Here is a 16,172-nt window from a genome sequence, read left to right as displayed (position 1 = left end):
AATTATAATTGGATCTTAATTAAAGATCTTCTTATTTTTTTATTAGTAGCATCATATATATTAGTATAATTTTACCTAGAAGCCTAGTGTATATAAATTAAAGATTAAAACAACCATAATTAATCATAACCTAGTAGGCGGATTCTTTAATGAAAAAGTATTAAATTTAATACTTTAGCCAATATTATTATTACAACAATTGCTATACTATTGAAATAACTAGTCTTTTATATAACGTGCGTTGCACATTGACTATACTCGTTATATACTCATTTTTTTTATCTATATATATGCATCATAAGTTTTGTTTAGATTAAAATAAATAGAAGTGCTTAATTTGTATTGTAATTTACCGTACAAATTACTTGCAATATTACTTATTATGTACTTAATTCTATTTTTATATAATAAAATGATCTTAGAATAAAGTTCTTCAACCCAATCCTTGGACCTAATCCTTTAGTCCATAATTTATAAATGCAGATTTTTAAAACCCTAATAGGTGCTAAAAAAAAAAATCAAGTTATCACTTAATCTCTAATCCCCTACTCTCAACCCCAAATCAATATCTATATACAACTATAATGAAGAATAATAATAAATTATTTTTACTGCTAGATAAAAAAAAGAAATGAAAAAATGATCTGAATTGATAATGGAAATCATTTTAACCACAATGACAATATCATTTACCCAATATATCAGACAAAGGAATATATGCACATACATAGATTCTTGAAACCCAAAAAGTGACCAAAATAGAAATATATAGTTCTAGTTTTTTTTTTCCAGTTTCCTAAATACTATTTTCTTTTAAGTCAAACAGATTTAGGATATAAGAGAAAAAAATATTAAGAAAAATAAAATTGCTTAACCATCAATAAGCTATTTATTTATTGCAAGGGAGATAAAAATCTCTCACTAAATTAAAATGATAGTAGTTATAAATTATTCAGTAATGAAAAAGAAAATAAAAAATTATTATTAAGAATAAAACTCTTTCAAAATTCATTTAACAGAAAAAAAAAAACTTTTCATTGTATATAGATATATAAATATATCAATATAATATTATATATATTTTTTAAAATTAAAATTTCAATTGTTTACCATTTCATGTTTAATTATGTAAATTCTATTTGAAAATTTACTTTTTAAAAATATATCCAATCAAATCTGACAAACATAAAGAACAAAAATATTGATAAAAATAATATACTTTTTCTTCTTTTTTATCTCTCTCCTAAATAAAATATTATATCATATATATTCTATTTGAAAATTTATTTTTTTAAAAAATAGATCTAATTATATCATATAAACATAAAGAAAAAAGAATATTAATAAAGAAGTATATTTTCTCTTTTTTATCTATATCTTAAAAGAATTAAATATTTAATAAATGAAATATAAAAAATTTTCAAATGTTTCATTATCATATATGTTCATTAAAAATAAATTTAGTAAATATAAAAATTAAAATTTTAAAATACTTTATTATATATATGTATTTATTTAAAAAATTATTTTTTTCGGTTCATTAGGAGGCTTGATGGCCGAAATAATACTGCAGGCTATACAGCAATTAAATTGGTACTAATCTAATAAAAAAAAAAAGTTTCAATCTATATAGATATATAAATATATCAATAAAATATTATTTTTTTAAAATAAAAATTTTCTATTGTTTACCATCCAAATTTAATTATGCAAACTATATTTGAAAATTTACTTTTTAAAAAATTTATCCAATCAAATCTCAGAAACATAAAAAACAAAAACATTAATAAAAATAATATATTTTTTTCTTTTTTTTTCTCTCTTAAATAAAATATTATATATATTCTATTTGAGAATTTATTTATTTTTTAAATATCCAACCATATCAACACAAACATAAAGAAAAAAAATACTCTCTTTCTTTTTTATATATATTTCCTAAAAGAATTAAATATTTGACAAATAAAATATAAAAAATTTTCAAATATCTTATTATCATATATTTTCATTAAAAAATAAATTTAATATAAATAAAACTTAAAATTTTGAAATGCTTAATTATTTATATGTATTTATTTAAAAAATAATTTTTTTATTCATTAGGAAGCCTGATGAGCCGAAATAATACTGGTAAAAACACTTGTGGTCAAGAAGCTTCGAACTCGAGACCTCTCATTCCTCACATAAGGATATTAGAAGATAATCAGGCATTGGCTGAAAAAATAATTTTTATAAATTATATCCGATCAACTAATAAATTGCAATTTTTTAATTGGCCGTTATTAAGGGTATTTTAGAGCATTTTAAATTTTATCAAGAGTGATATAGGAAATCTCATTATTGCCCCCTATTTTCACTTTTATATATAATATAGAAGTATAGACAGATAGATTATAGCCTTTTAATTAATATTAATAATAATAATATAATAATAATAATAATAATAACTTTAGTAATTATAATAAGAACTCTTTCAAAAAAAAAAAAAAATCATAATAAGAACAATAACTTATTTTTACAATCAAAACTGCGTAATTTTGATGGAGGAGGTTTGAATGAATCCACAAACAAAACTACGTCGTTTTGCTTAGGGTTGCACAAAGAAAACAAAAGTCTATGCGCCGCTGGTTTTCTCCTTCTACGGTTCTTCTACCCATTCACAGTCTTATTGTTCTACCGTCCCGTCGCTCCGTGCGTGGCCGTCGCCTCCGCAGCAGTCCTGCTCTTCAACCGTAGTGCCAGTGCCAGGTCCTCCATTTGCATTCTTGATTTTTTATTTCTTTTCTCCATTTATTTTTTTCGTTCTCCTTCGTCCCTTTTCCTTTTTCCTTTTTTTTTTTTTATATTTAATAAATATAAACAGACAAAGAAGAGGAATTGTTGAATTAATTTGTGGGTTTAGCCGGGGATATATGTTTATTGTTTTGTTTTTTTCATTTGTAGATTTTGTGCATGTTTTATTTGTTATTCTCCATCTAAAATGGTTCACTTTTTAGATGAAATTATTATATTTATATCCTAGATGAAAGAGGAGCTCTATTTGTTGAATTTATCTTCACTCTCTTTCTCTCGTATTATAAAAATCTAAATCTTGGGATATGATTAGGTATTTTCAGGTTCAAAGCTTCTTGTTAAGTAGGATGAAGCTAATTAATTTCTTGAAAAAATGTATATATTTAGATGATTGGGAATGTGATTAGGAATTTATCTTTACTGTTACCTTTTATTCATTATTTGTTATTTTTTTAAAATTAGGAAAAAATGTGCTGTAGCTAATTATAATTTTCTAGTTGAATGCATTATTTATTTATGCTGAATTTTAATTCTTTTGTTCTATTTTAACGTTACTGGTACTGTTGTTCTAGAATATTAGAGGTTGATTGTTTTATTATTTCAGATTGAATTTTAATGTATTTTTTACAATTTTTTTTGTTGCATTTTCGGGTTCAGATTCGGGTTTGGGTAGTATGCGGCTAATTCTAAACGGATTTGGGACGGATTTGGGTGTAATTAGTTTATTCTTTATCGGATTCGGGATGGATTCTGATACTTAAATTGATAATTCTGGTTCGGATTCGGGTAGTTGATTTCTAGCGGGTACCTGCCCCGCTGCAATCCATAGCACAGGACCTAGAGATACAAGGTTTTTGGAGAGTTTACTAAGCTAGGGCTTAAGAGAAATGGCACACAGATTGTTAAGAGATCTGGAAGCTGATGGTTGGGAACGCTCTGACTTTCCAATCATCTGTGAGTCGTGTCTTGGTGACAATCCATATGTCCGTATGGTATGTATGATCCTTGCAGTAAATTTCACGTAATCTCTGTTCCATTGTGTTACATAATAAGTTTTCCTTTTTTTTAAAAAAATTATTATTTTTTGTATATTTGGATGCAGACAAGAGCTGACTATGATAAGGAATGCAAGATATGTACACGGCCATTTACAGTTTTTAGGTGGAGGCCAGGTCGGGATGCAAGATTTAAGAAGACTGAGATTTGCCAAACGTGTAGTAAGTTGAAAAATGTTTGTCAAGTCTGTCTTTTGGATCTTGAATATGGATTGCCGGTTCAGGTTCGAGATACTGCTCTCCATATCAGTTCCAATGATTCCATTCCAAAGAGTGATGTCAACAGGGAGTACTTTGCTGAGGAGCATGACCGAAGGGTATGCTTGTTATGTTTTAAAAAAAATTTAGTCTCTAATCTTTGCTGTCCAGAATAATTTACTATTGGAATATTGCACTTGATGAAATTCCTGAATTAACTGTGTTGGTGTTATCAACTATTGAATCATATCGAAGTGACTTGTTTATTTCTCTTTCGTTTCTGTATTAATGTGTTTTTAACATGGATAGTTGAGACACACAGTATGCATGTTGATAAGGTGGCTCAACATATATTTAGATATATTTTAGACTAATAAGTTGTTCTATTAGTTACAATTTTTCTGGTCCTGTTCTATAATTATGTGCATTTTTGTGCTATAAGCTATCAGATTTAACTTTTGCGGTTTGTTGCTTTCATTTGTTTAAATCAGAATTTGTTGGGATTCATCTAATTGGCTTATTTCTAAGGAGATTGTTTGATTGTCTCGTCTTTCATATTTTGACACCTAGTCTGATAATTGCTTAATGCAGGCTAGAGCTGGTATAGATTATGAATCTTCATATGGGAAGGTGCGGCCAAATGACACTATTCTGAAGCTTCAAAGGACGACACCGTACTATAAAAGAAATCGAGCACATGTTTGTAGTTTCTATGTTCGAGGTGAATGCACACGAGGTGCTGAGTGCCCTTATAGGCATGAGATGCCAATAACTGGGGAGTTGTCACAACAGAATATAAAGGATCGCTATTATGGGTATGTGCAAGTGGTTAATTTCTTTCCTCTGAGTACGATGGTCTTATGTATAATCTCTCTATTTCTTGCTTATGCACATGCATGTGTGGGTTCTAGATTTCTTTTTTTCGTTTTCTTGGCAAACTTGTGCAATTGTTTAGTTTTCAAAGTATACCTCACTTTACATCGAGTCGCTTTTTGAAATCAATCTTTTATATGGGGCAAAACTTCTGGATTATTTTGTTGCTTCTTTATTTTCGTTTCGATCATACCGAGTTTGGTTGTCTAGGAGATTTCTTTATTGTTTGTCTGTAATCAGTGTTAGTTCTATGAGTTTTGATGTTTCAATCTTTAGTATGGTGATGAAAGATTATTAATACTCTCTCTATCCCAAGATAATAGTCCATATTATTAATTTGGGATGTCCCAAATTAAATGTCCATTTCCTATTTTAGTTAAAAGTTAACAAGCCAAAGGATTTTTTTGTTAATAATATCCTCCAAATTAACTCATATTGATTTCTATGCTACTGTCTGTTTGAAGGATAAAATTGGTAAAACTAAAAAACACTCCATGCAAAAGACTTCTCTCAATTTCCATGCCAAAGTCAAACTAAACATTTATTCTGGGGCGTAGGGAGTGGTTCTAATCTGGTGCAGCAGTATATCGTTCGTCATTAATGCTTCTCATTTATGTGCCATAGGAAATTAAAGATTGTACTGGATAATCACATATCACTTAGATTTTCACAACATGCTTTACATTTTAGTGTTTCTCATTGTTTTATATATATATATATATACAGAGTAAATGATCCAGTGGCTTTGAAGCTGCTTAACAAGGCTGGTGAAATGCCTTCACTGGAGCCACCAGAGGATGAAAGCATCAAAACCCTCTATGTGGGTGGGCTCGATGCAAGGATCACTGAGCAGGATCTGAGGGATCAGTTTTATGCACATGGTGAGATTGAATCTGTCAAAATGGTGCCTCAACGAGCAATTGCTTTTGTGACCTACACAACTAGAGAGGGTGCTGAGAAGGCTGCAGAAGAGCTCTCCAACAGGCTAGTTATCAAGGGTCTGAGGCTGAAGCTAATGTGGGGTAGACCTCAAGCGCCGAAACCCGAATCAGAAGGTCCAGAAGAAGTGAGGCAGCTGGCAGCAATGGCACATAGTGGGATGTTACCCCGGGCAGTTGTATCTCAGCAGCAAAACCATTTACATCCACCCGGCACTCAGGACCAACCTCCACCAATGCACTACTTCAATATACCACCTCCACCACAGCATGAAAGAACCTTTTATCCATCAATGGATCCTCAAAGAATGGGTGCTGTTGTTCCATCCCAAGATGGGGCTCCCAGTGTACCATCGGGATCTGGGGAGAACAAAAATGTACTAGAGAGGCAGCACGCGCAGCAATATCCATATCAAGGCATGCCACCACCCCATGGGCAATATCAGCAACAACTTTATCCTTCATATGGATATATGCCAGCGATGCCACCTTATCAGCAGTACCCTCCTCCATATCACTCGGCAGTTCCCCCAGCACCATCTCCGCAAGCCAGCCAGCAGCACCAGCATTCTGTGCCATCGTCAAGGAATCCACCTGCACCATCTGTTAGCTCTGGACCTCCGCCTCCAGGATCTGGAGCACCAACTTCATCAAATGCATGAAACTTGGAAATTGATTATATGTTGTATTCTGGCAAGTTCATACATGATTGGTTACTTTTTAGATTGAAATGTCTTTTTGCCTGTATTAGTATTTTACGGTGCACCGTAACACTGATTCATAGTGGTCTTCCATTATGTATGAAATTAGATCAATATATAAAATCAGGAGGCTTTCTCTTACGTCATGATCGAATTTCTGGTTAAACTATGCGGCATCATTCGTTAGCATGATAGTCGCAATTAGACTTAGGTGCAGCTTTGGATCAATAGCTTGGAAACATGCTGTGCGGTTATAATATGCACTATTACTAACCAATTTGGCTGGTGGAACTGTCCTCTTATGGGTTGAGGCCAGAGCCAAAATCTGCACTATGTTTTGCCTTTTTCACTTGTATGTTTTACTTGATGCCAATCACTACAGTTTGATGACAACCGTATTAGGGAAAATACAAACTACAGTTTGTTTTTCCTTGGCTTTGCAAGTCATTGTAAAGGAGATCATTGCCAAATCCATCATTACATAAGCTCTTGCAAGTTGCTAGTATGGAATCTTAATAACAAAAAACCATTCACTTATTCTCCAATTTTCTCTTACAAAAATTTGAAAAAAAAAAAAAAAGATAGGGTGAAATTGAGGGAGTAACGAAATGTGGGGTAAAATAGTTAATTTTAGTATTTAATAAGAAACTTTATTTAAATACACCTAATTTTTTTTCGGGGGCACTTAATTGGCCAAAATAAATAAATAAAAACATTTAGATATTAAAACAGAAGAAAAATGGAAAGAAAACTACAGTTTACCTTGAATAGCTATTGACCGATAGACACAGAGGCAACACTAAAAAATAAATATAAAAAACAAACGGATTACCAATTCTATTTAACCAATTAGTTGTCGACAATGAGAAAAATGATTATTTTTTTATTTTTTTTTGGAAAGAGGATTTAAATCTAGATTTATTGACAGGTCACATGTGCACTTACTACTAAACTATGTCTTGATATGTAAAAAATGATTATTGGCTACACATAATTTGTTCTACTTCGATCCAATCCAACCTAATTTGATAGTTTAAAAGTATAAGGAATTTGGCTGGATCGATTATTTTTATGATTTAATGATTAAATTGGATCATGAGTTAATTAGGTAAATCCACATACCTATCCAAATCCATAAATAATAACATATGTATACGTGTATGTATATATTTTCTAAGTATTTTAAATTTTGTTAATTGGATTTCTTATTAACAAATTTAAAGACATCATCATAATCATTATTATATATTTATTTTCAAATGTGGCTATTTAGGTATATTATTGTTTGTGAAATTTATTACATAATTATGTTACTTGGTATATTTAATTCTGGTGGTTATTTGTTGTTAAATAATTGTATTTTATTTAAAATTATTTATATTATCTATCATTTATTTGCCCTACGGATTTTGGTTTTAACTATTTTCAACTCAATCCATTTATATCGGAAAGTTCACGTATTTGATAGGTCATAGAAAAAATTACGGATTGCTTCATCAATATGTCCAACTTCCATTCGCAACCCCCTTCTAATCTCAATATAATTACGACAATCAAGCAACTCAAATTCTATAGCCTACCAACTTAAACTTTAAGCATCTTTTAAGATATTGCATTATTTAATTCCATAAAAAGAAATGAACTGTTAGTTTGTTAGAGAGGAGTCGAGATAACATGTCTTTTGCTAAATTTAAAAAATTAAAGTGAGAAATGGAATTTTGTGCTAGAGCTGGAAGAAATAAAGAAGAAGCAGCAAACAAAAATATTTTGGTTTGTGAAGGATTTTGATTTAAGGTGAGGAAAAAAAATAGTATGATAAGTGGATTGAAAAATGACAAGGGTAATTGGGTGAAGGATTTTGAGGGAATGAAAAATTTGGTTTGTGATTATTATAATAATGTATTCCATGGTGATATTTTTGATTGAGATAGATTGATTCATTTGATTAGACCTAAAGTTTCAACTGGTAATAAAGAGTTTTTAATGTCTCCTTTTACTAAAGATGAATTTAAAATTATTATTTTTTCTATGCATCTTGGTAAGGCTATGGCCTAATGGTCTTAATCCACTGTTTTATCAAAAATTCTGGCATATTATTGAAGATGATATTTTGCTGGTTGTGTGCATTGGTTGGAAAATTATTCATTTCATCTTTATTAACTGGTACTAATATTGTCTTGATACCTAAAATTAATTATCTAGAGACTATAAAAGATTATTGTTCTATTTTGTTGTAATGTCTTATATAAGATAGTGTCAAAAGTTTTAGCAAATAGTAAATTTTGCCACTTGTAATTCGAGAAATTATAAGCTTTTGTTCCCAATAGCTTAATAATTATAAAGTCCTAGTGGCTTTTAATACTATTCACAATATGAAGAGGAAGGTAAGAGCAATCAGGCTTGTGTTGCCTTAAAAATTGATATTTCTAAGGCTTACGATAGGGTAAAGTGGAGTTTTTTATGTGATATGTTAAGAGGATTAGGCTTTCATGATAAATAGGTTAACCTTATGATGCTTTATGTAAAGGATGTCCATTATTCTATCCTTCTTAATGGGAGTGAGGTGGGACCAACTATTTTGAGAGGTACAAGACAAGGTGATCCTTTATCTCCATATCCTTTTTTGTTGTGTGTTGATGGGTTGTCTATTTTGTTTTCTGAGCTGAGCATTTAGGGCGTATTCATAAATGTTGGCCTGCTACTTAGATGTCCTAGAATTTTCCATCTTTTATTTGTTGTGCTCTATTTTTCTTTAAGGCTAATGAGGGGGAGAGTCTTGCTATAAGATATATTTTGAAAGAGTATGAATTAGCTTTTGGTTAATCGATAAATTTTTGAAAATATAGGAGTTTCTTTAGCCTTACTGTTAGGGAAGAGGTGAGGGGTAGAGTTCCAAATATTTTGGAGGTTTCTCTCCTTTGGATAATGATAGATATGTAGGCTTCTTTCATAGGAAAAATAAGTGTGAACCCTACCCAAATATCATGGCGCAGAAATGCACGTGAATGTATGAGTCGCCACCTTGTTTAATTATTTTAGGGTAAACTAGGAAAAAAACCCTAAGTTGACTCCAATTTTAATTAACCTAATTACTAGATTAATTAACCCAATGTTTAAGGCATGGTCTACGAACCCGAGGTGGATCCCGAGACTATGTCATGCTGATTAAACTAACCAAAAAAATGAATGCTTTGCAAGGAGGATGAAGTAATTGGACCAAAAAAAATGTTTATGTGATTTCGACTTGCCGCTCGGGGTTAGATCCCAAACGTGCCTACGTACTTCCGTTTGAATGGAAGATCAAAGTCAACGTAGTTCGATAGGCCTTTTTAAAAGGGCTTTGAATGGGTATGCTTTATGCATGAGTGTGTGTATGCTTCGTGCATTTTGTTTAGGCATTTTGTCAAAGAATTGATTGATTCGATTTAGGCATTTGTTGCCAAAAGTTGATTTAAGGCTTTTTGCCACAAAAGATTGATCTAGGCAATTTATTGCCAAAAATGTTGATTGGGCGATTGTCGCCAAAAAGAAGTGTTTGATTGGGCTTATTGTTGCCAAAATGATTAATTTAAGGCTTTAAAGCCAAAAGATTGATTAATTTTAAGGCATTTTGCCGAAACTTTGATTTAAGCGATTTGTCGCTAAAAGTGGTTAATAGGCAATTTGTTGCCGAAAGTGATTAATTGAATTGCGATGTAGGCAATTGATTGTCAAGAAAAACGTGTTTAAAGAAGGCTATTTAGCCACAATTATTGATTAATTGGGCTTAAGCCGAACTGTTCGAAATAAAGGCGATTATACCATAGCCATTAATTAACTAGGTACTTTTAGCCAATATTGTCGGATTTGGGCTTTAACACCACGATTATTAATTAACCGGGCATTTTAGCCTAATCATTTTTTAATTGAGGCAATTTACTTGCCTATGTGATGATGTGAATGCATTTATGCAGTTGTAGAATTATTAGGAGTAGAAGAGAAGCATGCATGAAGTTCTAAAATTTAAATAGGCAGAGTTTAGTTCATGTACCTGATTTAATCGTCGACCGCTTCTTAACTCCAGGTTAAGCTCCTCGTTAAGGGAATTAATTTTAATTTAATTTTAAGTGACCAAGTATCACAACAATAAAATAAAACCAAAATTAAACAATGCAAGAAAGCAGTAAAGAACCGCAAAGAGCGTAGGAGAAGGAGCGTCCGTCAACACAGACTGAGTGTCCCAAAACGGAGGCCCCGGGGCCAATTTTATAGGAAAAAAGAAGCCCCGAGGGCGGTCTTGCCCGCCCTGGAAGGCGGGCGTGCCTGCCCTCGAGGGCGGGCATGCCTGCCTTAGGGGGGCGGGCGTGCCTGCCCTCGAGAGCGGGCGTGCCCGCCTCAAGGGGGCGGGCGCGCCCACCTCAGGGAGGCGGGCGCGCCCACCCTCCAGGGCGGGCGTGCCCGCTCTTGAGGGTGGGCGTGCCCGCCCCTCAGGGCGGGCACGTCGACCCGCACTCTTTTCTTGTTCCGGAGGCTTTTTCGGGAGTTCCGGACCTCCAAAAAATATTCCGGGACCAGTTCCGCGATCCTCATAATTTTCCGGACATTTTAAGTACCATATTGGTATACTTCCGGTAAATTTCTAAAATGGCCTCCGGTCCGGCCGGACTGTTTGCAGTCCAGGAAACCTGGCTCTTTGAGCCTAAAAAAATGGGTATTCACAGGCGACTGCAGCCGCTGTCGCCGCCGGCAGCGATAGCGGCTGCCGCTGCCTTTAAGGGCGGCCGCCACCCCCGCGGCCGGGAAAACTGGCTTTTTTGAGCCTCAAAATTTGAGTATTCACAGTTGCCCCCCCACTGGCTATCATAAAAATGATTTATGAGAGCCAGTGGCTGTCTGAAGGAGCAAAATTTTGAGGATGGGCAGAGGAGGAAACCCCGCCGTTGGTTTTTTCTTCTCTGAAATGAAATGATCAAATGCATGGATTCATGTTTGCAACATAAAGATGTTTTTGCCTCTTTGAGGACTTAAAAAGATGTTTTGCCTCTTAGGGGACTTGAAAAGATGTTTTGCCTCTTAATGAGGGCTTGAAAAGATGTTTTGCCTCTTAATGAGGGCTTGAAAAGAGATTTGTTTTATTTTTGTTTTTTTTTTCTTTGAGAACCAAGGGTCCACCTAAAGTCGAAATGATCAAATGGCTCGGTTTTGGATGAAAAATGGTTGGTTATTAGTTAGGGTTTCACCCTAGGTTTTATGTGAAAAAGGTTAACCATTAACCGGGTTCTACCCTGGGTTTGCGTAAAAGAGATTGACGATGGTTGGGTTCCACCCTGGGTTGTGTATGTTTTTTTTTTATAACACTTGCCCCTGAATCCGACTTGGAGGATTTTGCCCCCTGCTTGAGAGAATTGATGCCCTTATTAGCTGACATAGAATTTCTTCTTAATGAAAGACTAAAAATTCCGTGATTACTTCTGTGATGGGAGAATGGTGAAGGTTCTTATCACTTCTTGCCCCCAGAATGGTGCTGACCATGGAATACTTCAAGACATTGGTATTGTACCCGTCCAATCGATTGAGGAATCAAAGAGAACAAAGCCACTTATATGACTCGAGGAAACGGACAATGTGGATGACATCGTTCGTCTGAAAGGATCGATGGTCCGAGTGGAGACGAAGTATTAAAGAATTACCTCTCAACGATTATATTTGACATTTTTAGGGTTGTTTTGGAAACCCCAGGAATTGAATTGACATTTTCCTCTCTCTCTCTTTTTTTCGAGGAATGACTCAAAGAGTGACACTTTCAAAATGGACTTTTGAGAATGACTCGATTTTGTGACTCGTTGTGGAATGACGACTGGTGATGGAGATTTGATTTTAGAGACTCATTGGAGACTCGATTTAAAGAATCAAATTTTTCTTGTAGTGAATTTTGACTCGAAGGAACTCAGTGATTCTTGGAAAAAATGATTTATATACTTCCAAGGAGACCTTTGAAAGAGATTTTTTTTTTTTTTTTTTTTTAAGGACATACTTTGCTGTTTATCATACAAAAATGGACTCTCTAAAAGAATTCATGAAAGCACCTTTTTTTTTCTGCCTTAACTTTTGCCTAGTAGCCGCCCTTTCGGGTTTTCGACTCTAGCAGGCTCTTTGCCCTAACTTTTGCCTAGACCGCCCTTTCAGGTTTTCAGCCTAGCGGGCTCAATTCTTGCCTGAAGCCGTCCTTTCGGATTTTCAACTCCAGCTTTTATTTTTCTTTTCTTCTCTTTTTTTTATTATTTTTTATTATTTTTTATATTGGCAAAGAGAAAATGCTATTTATGATGCAAACTTACGTTTGTGACCGTGCCTTTGCGGCTGCCTACGTATCTCCAAGAACTCTTCGGGGGATGGGGAGAATCAGGTCTTTCGTAGTTCCTTCAGGGATGCGAACTTCGTGCTCGGCTTGTGCGGAGTTCATCTCCGACTTGATGTTAGTGCGCAATTCCTTTCCGTCTTGGTGCGGATTTTATTTCCGACTTGCTGTTGGGGAAAAAGTCAATTCCGACTTAATGCTGATTGTGGAATTTATTTCCGATTTGATTTCTTCGGGATTCTTTCCCGACTTGATACTAATACAAAATTCATTTCTGACTTGATTTCTTCGCAGAATTTCTTCCCGGCTTGATGTCTTTGCGGGATTCCTTCCTGGCTTGATGTTGATGCAGAATTCATTTCTGACTTAATTTCTTCGCGGGATTCCTTCCCGGCTTGATGTCTTTGCGGGATTCCTTCCCGACTTGATGTCTTTACGGGATTCATTCCCGACTTGATGTTGATGCAGAATTCATTTTTGACTTGATTTCTTCGTGGGATTCCTTCCCGGCTTGATGTCTTTGCGGGATTCCTTCCCGACTTGATGTCTTTACGGGATTCATTCCCGACTTGATGTCTTTACGGGATTCATTCCCGACTTTGATGATGTTGAATCAACTTATTGACTCGAGCTCATATGATATTGATGACCCTAGACGAATCTGACTTTGTTGTTGTAGTGGTTTTACCACTGGTTGACTGAAATATGACTTGTATTCATCACAAAGAGTTTTGAATACCCACATTGTGGTGGTAACGTGAGTGGCTTGAGTGTTGAAGAAGCTTTTATGCTTTGAGTTTGTGGCTTCGCCATGTTTGAATTTTTTGAGGTTAATTTGATTCCTTTTCTTGAACTTTATCTTCCTCTGAATTTGAAACTTATTTCCTCAATGGTTCTCCTCTCCATAAGGAATTTTGAGGAGATTCTTCCTTTTCCTTGTTTTGAGAAATGATCCTTGTTTATAAGGACACTTGTACTTGTGCCATGCCTGGCGCTTGATTTTCAAGGTGTTTGTTGTCATCCAATTTGTGGAAATGACTGCTTCTTTTAACTTTCCTTTTCAAAATGTGAGCAGCCGCTTGGTCTTTGTCCTTATGGCTGAAATGATTTGTCATCTACCCTTGATGGGCTTGAATTTAACGGAGAGCTTACGGTTGACCCGTTTTTGACAACTTGATTTCCTGTAGCTTTGATTTCTTTCTTTTGTGCAGAAGTTCCTTTTGACCCATTTTTTTCTTTTTGCTTTGTTTGCTTCCTTTTGACCAGGGGTTCCTTTTGTCCCGTTTTTCCTTTTGCTTGCTTAGAAGCAGCCTCTCCATAAAGAATTTCGAGGCAACTTGATTCTGAGATGACTTGAGTAGTGTATGGATAGCATTGCGACTTCGTGCAGGCCCAACCCAATTCGAAACATAACTTCTTTATTCTGTCGCTTTTAAGCTCAAAATTCAGACACCTCTCTGTTGGAGCATCTTCCATTCCTGAGTTTTCGGAGAAATCATTCTGGCCCTAACCCCTTCAATTGGCTTTGCCTTGGTACTGTTTGAAGTCTTGCGTGCCCTTTGCTGGACCCTTTCCATGATTACCCTTCAAAACTTCCCCTTTGATGGTGCTTCTTAGGATGCCCCCAGCTTTGATTGATGCAGAGCAAATGAATGCATTTTTCTTTGCCAATTTTTTATTATCTTTTTTTTTATCATCATTTTTTTTTATTTTTTATTTTTTTTTCGATTTTTTTTTTTGCTTTCACAGGAAGCATAGGGAAAGAGTATAAACATGATTGGAACGTAAACTGATCCCTTTTTATTGATAAGACAAAATTTTGTGTACAAAAGACACTTAGATTTACAAATTTGAATTGAATGACAAACTTGAATGGAAATGAAAATGAAAAGAAAAAAAAAACTAGACCCTAAAAGATAAACTCTAGGTGGACTGTGACGGACTAGGATTGGATTGACTGTAGTGACTTTGTTCTTCTCGATGCTTGAATCGATTAGACAGGTTGTTGTTGGTCTTGAACAATTCCTTTGTTCTTTTTGGAGGCTTGATCTCAACCTTCTCAGACACGAACTTCATTCATTTCTAAGAAAAGTTCGAAAGGATCGAACGATTCTTGTTCAGCAAATTTTTTTTGCATTAATCCCATGGTTAGGCAAGGGATTGGTTGATGTTCAGCTTGCTCGGGGATGATGGACCCATTGTCAACTAGGTCTTGTAGACGGTTTTTCAAAGTCCAGCATGATTCTGCTTCTTGTACGAGTCTTCTTTGAGTTGACCCAACTGGATTAAGTCTTCCACCTTAGTTGCAGTCGCAATGAGCGATTGGAACGTAGGCAAGTACTGTGTTTGAAGCTGTGACTGGTAGACAGGCAGTAAATTCTTGATTATTATGTCAACTTGTTCCTGTTCAGAAGGTCGGTTGATCATTTGAGCAGCTTTGGCTCTCCACCTCGAAAGGAACGAGGAGAAAGACTCATTGTTCTTTTGTTTAGTGGTTTCCAGCTCCCTCCGGGTGACATCCACTTCGATATTATAATGGTACTGCGTGTTGAAAGCATTGCATATGTCCTCCTAATTCTTCATTTTGGAATGATCCAAGCTTACAAACCATCTTAATGCAGCACCAGTCAAAGATTGCTGAAACAACTGAGCAAGGAGCTCGCTGTTCAGGCCAAACGGGTTGAAGGCACCCACATACATTTTTAGGTGCGTTTTGGGACAAGTGGTTCCGTCAAACTTATCCATGTTGGGCATTTTGAATTTTGTTGGCAGTCTCGCTTCGGGGAACAAGGACAAGGAGTCCATGTCCACCACTTCCTTGTGTGTTTTAAGGGCAGTGATTGACCTTTCCAAGAGTTCCAATTTTTCTCTCATTTTCTGAGCTTCCAGCTCAGAAGCAGTTCTGGAGGGCATGTCATCCAAGTTAAGGGTAGGGTTTGTCGGTTCTGCAGCAGGTCCTTGATTGGAGGTAGCAGGTCCACTTCCCCCAGCTGAAGCCCCATTTCCATTACCACTACCTAGTTCAGCTATTAGTGCAGTCCTCTGGGCAGCTAATGCCTCATTCATTTTAGCCTCCATTTTGGCCTCCAGTTGCTCTATGAGATTTTGGATGTCAGACAGTGATGCCATTGGTGCAGTCGGGGTTGTTGGACTTGTGGGTGAGAGCTCAGTCGGTGTTTTGGGTACAGGTGGTCTTTAGAGGGGTACCTGTAAAAGGACATAGTCAAAATGATTAGACTATCCTATAGAAGGTGTTTTCATAGGGTATGTGAGATAG

The 16,172-nt window shown here is 35.0% G+C and overlaps 1 protein-coding gene across 2 annotated transcripts; it reads left to right on the top strand.

The window, feature by feature from the left end:
• Positions 1–2,573: 2,573 nt before the first annotated feature.
• On the top strand, positions 2,574–6,699 carry LOC149498977 (zinc finger CCCH domain-containing protein 40-like). Of its 2 annotated transcripts, none has more exons than XM_089726845.1 (5): positions 2,574–2,748; positions 3,584–3,785; positions 3,896–4,165; positions 4,638–4,861; positions 5,646–6,699. In XM_089726845.1, the coding sequence occupies exons 2-5, from the start codon at positions 3,681–3,683 to the stop codon at positions 6,517–6,519; spliced, it is 1,473 nt and encodes a 490-aa protein (XP_089582971.1). In that variant the 5' UTR covers positions 2,574–2,748; positions 3,584–3,680; the 3' UTR covers positions 6,520–6,699. The 2 variants fall into 2 exon arrangements, with proteins under 2 accessions (XP_089582971.1, XP_089582970.1); XM_089726844.1 differs by having other exon boundaries at positions 2,575–2,748; positions 3,451–3,785.
• Positions 6,700–16,172: the final 9,473 nt, after the last annotated feature.

This window comes from Jatropha curcas, chromosome 1, assembly GCF_041381405.1.
Source record: "Jatropha curcas cultivar XTBG-Jc1 chromosome 1, XTBG_Jcur_1.0, whole genome shotgun sequence".
In the NCBI taxonomy this organism is placed as follows: Eukaryota; Viridiplantae; Streptophyta; class Magnoliopsida; order Malpighiales; family Euphorbiaceae; genus Jatropha; species Jatropha curcas.
Note: the sequence above shows the minus strand (reverse complement) of the source record. Positions and strands in the feature narration are given on the sequence as shown.

What these genes read in the sequence shown, in the direction of transcription:
- LOC149498977 (XM_089726845.1), top strand. Translation starts at nt 3,681, where the DNA reads ATGGCACACAGATTGTTAAGAGATCTGGAAGCTGATGGTTGGGAACGC. An exon ending in ACAATCCATATGTCCGTATG is followed by an intron (nt 3,786 to 3,895) that starts GTATGTATGATC and finishes ATTTGGATGCAG; the next exon opens with ACAAGAGCTGACTATGATAA. An exon ending in CTGAGGAGCATGACCGAAGG is followed by an intron (nt 4,166 to 4,637) that starts GTATGCTTGTTA and finishes TGCTTAATGCAG; the next exon opens with GCTAGAGCTGGTATAGATTA.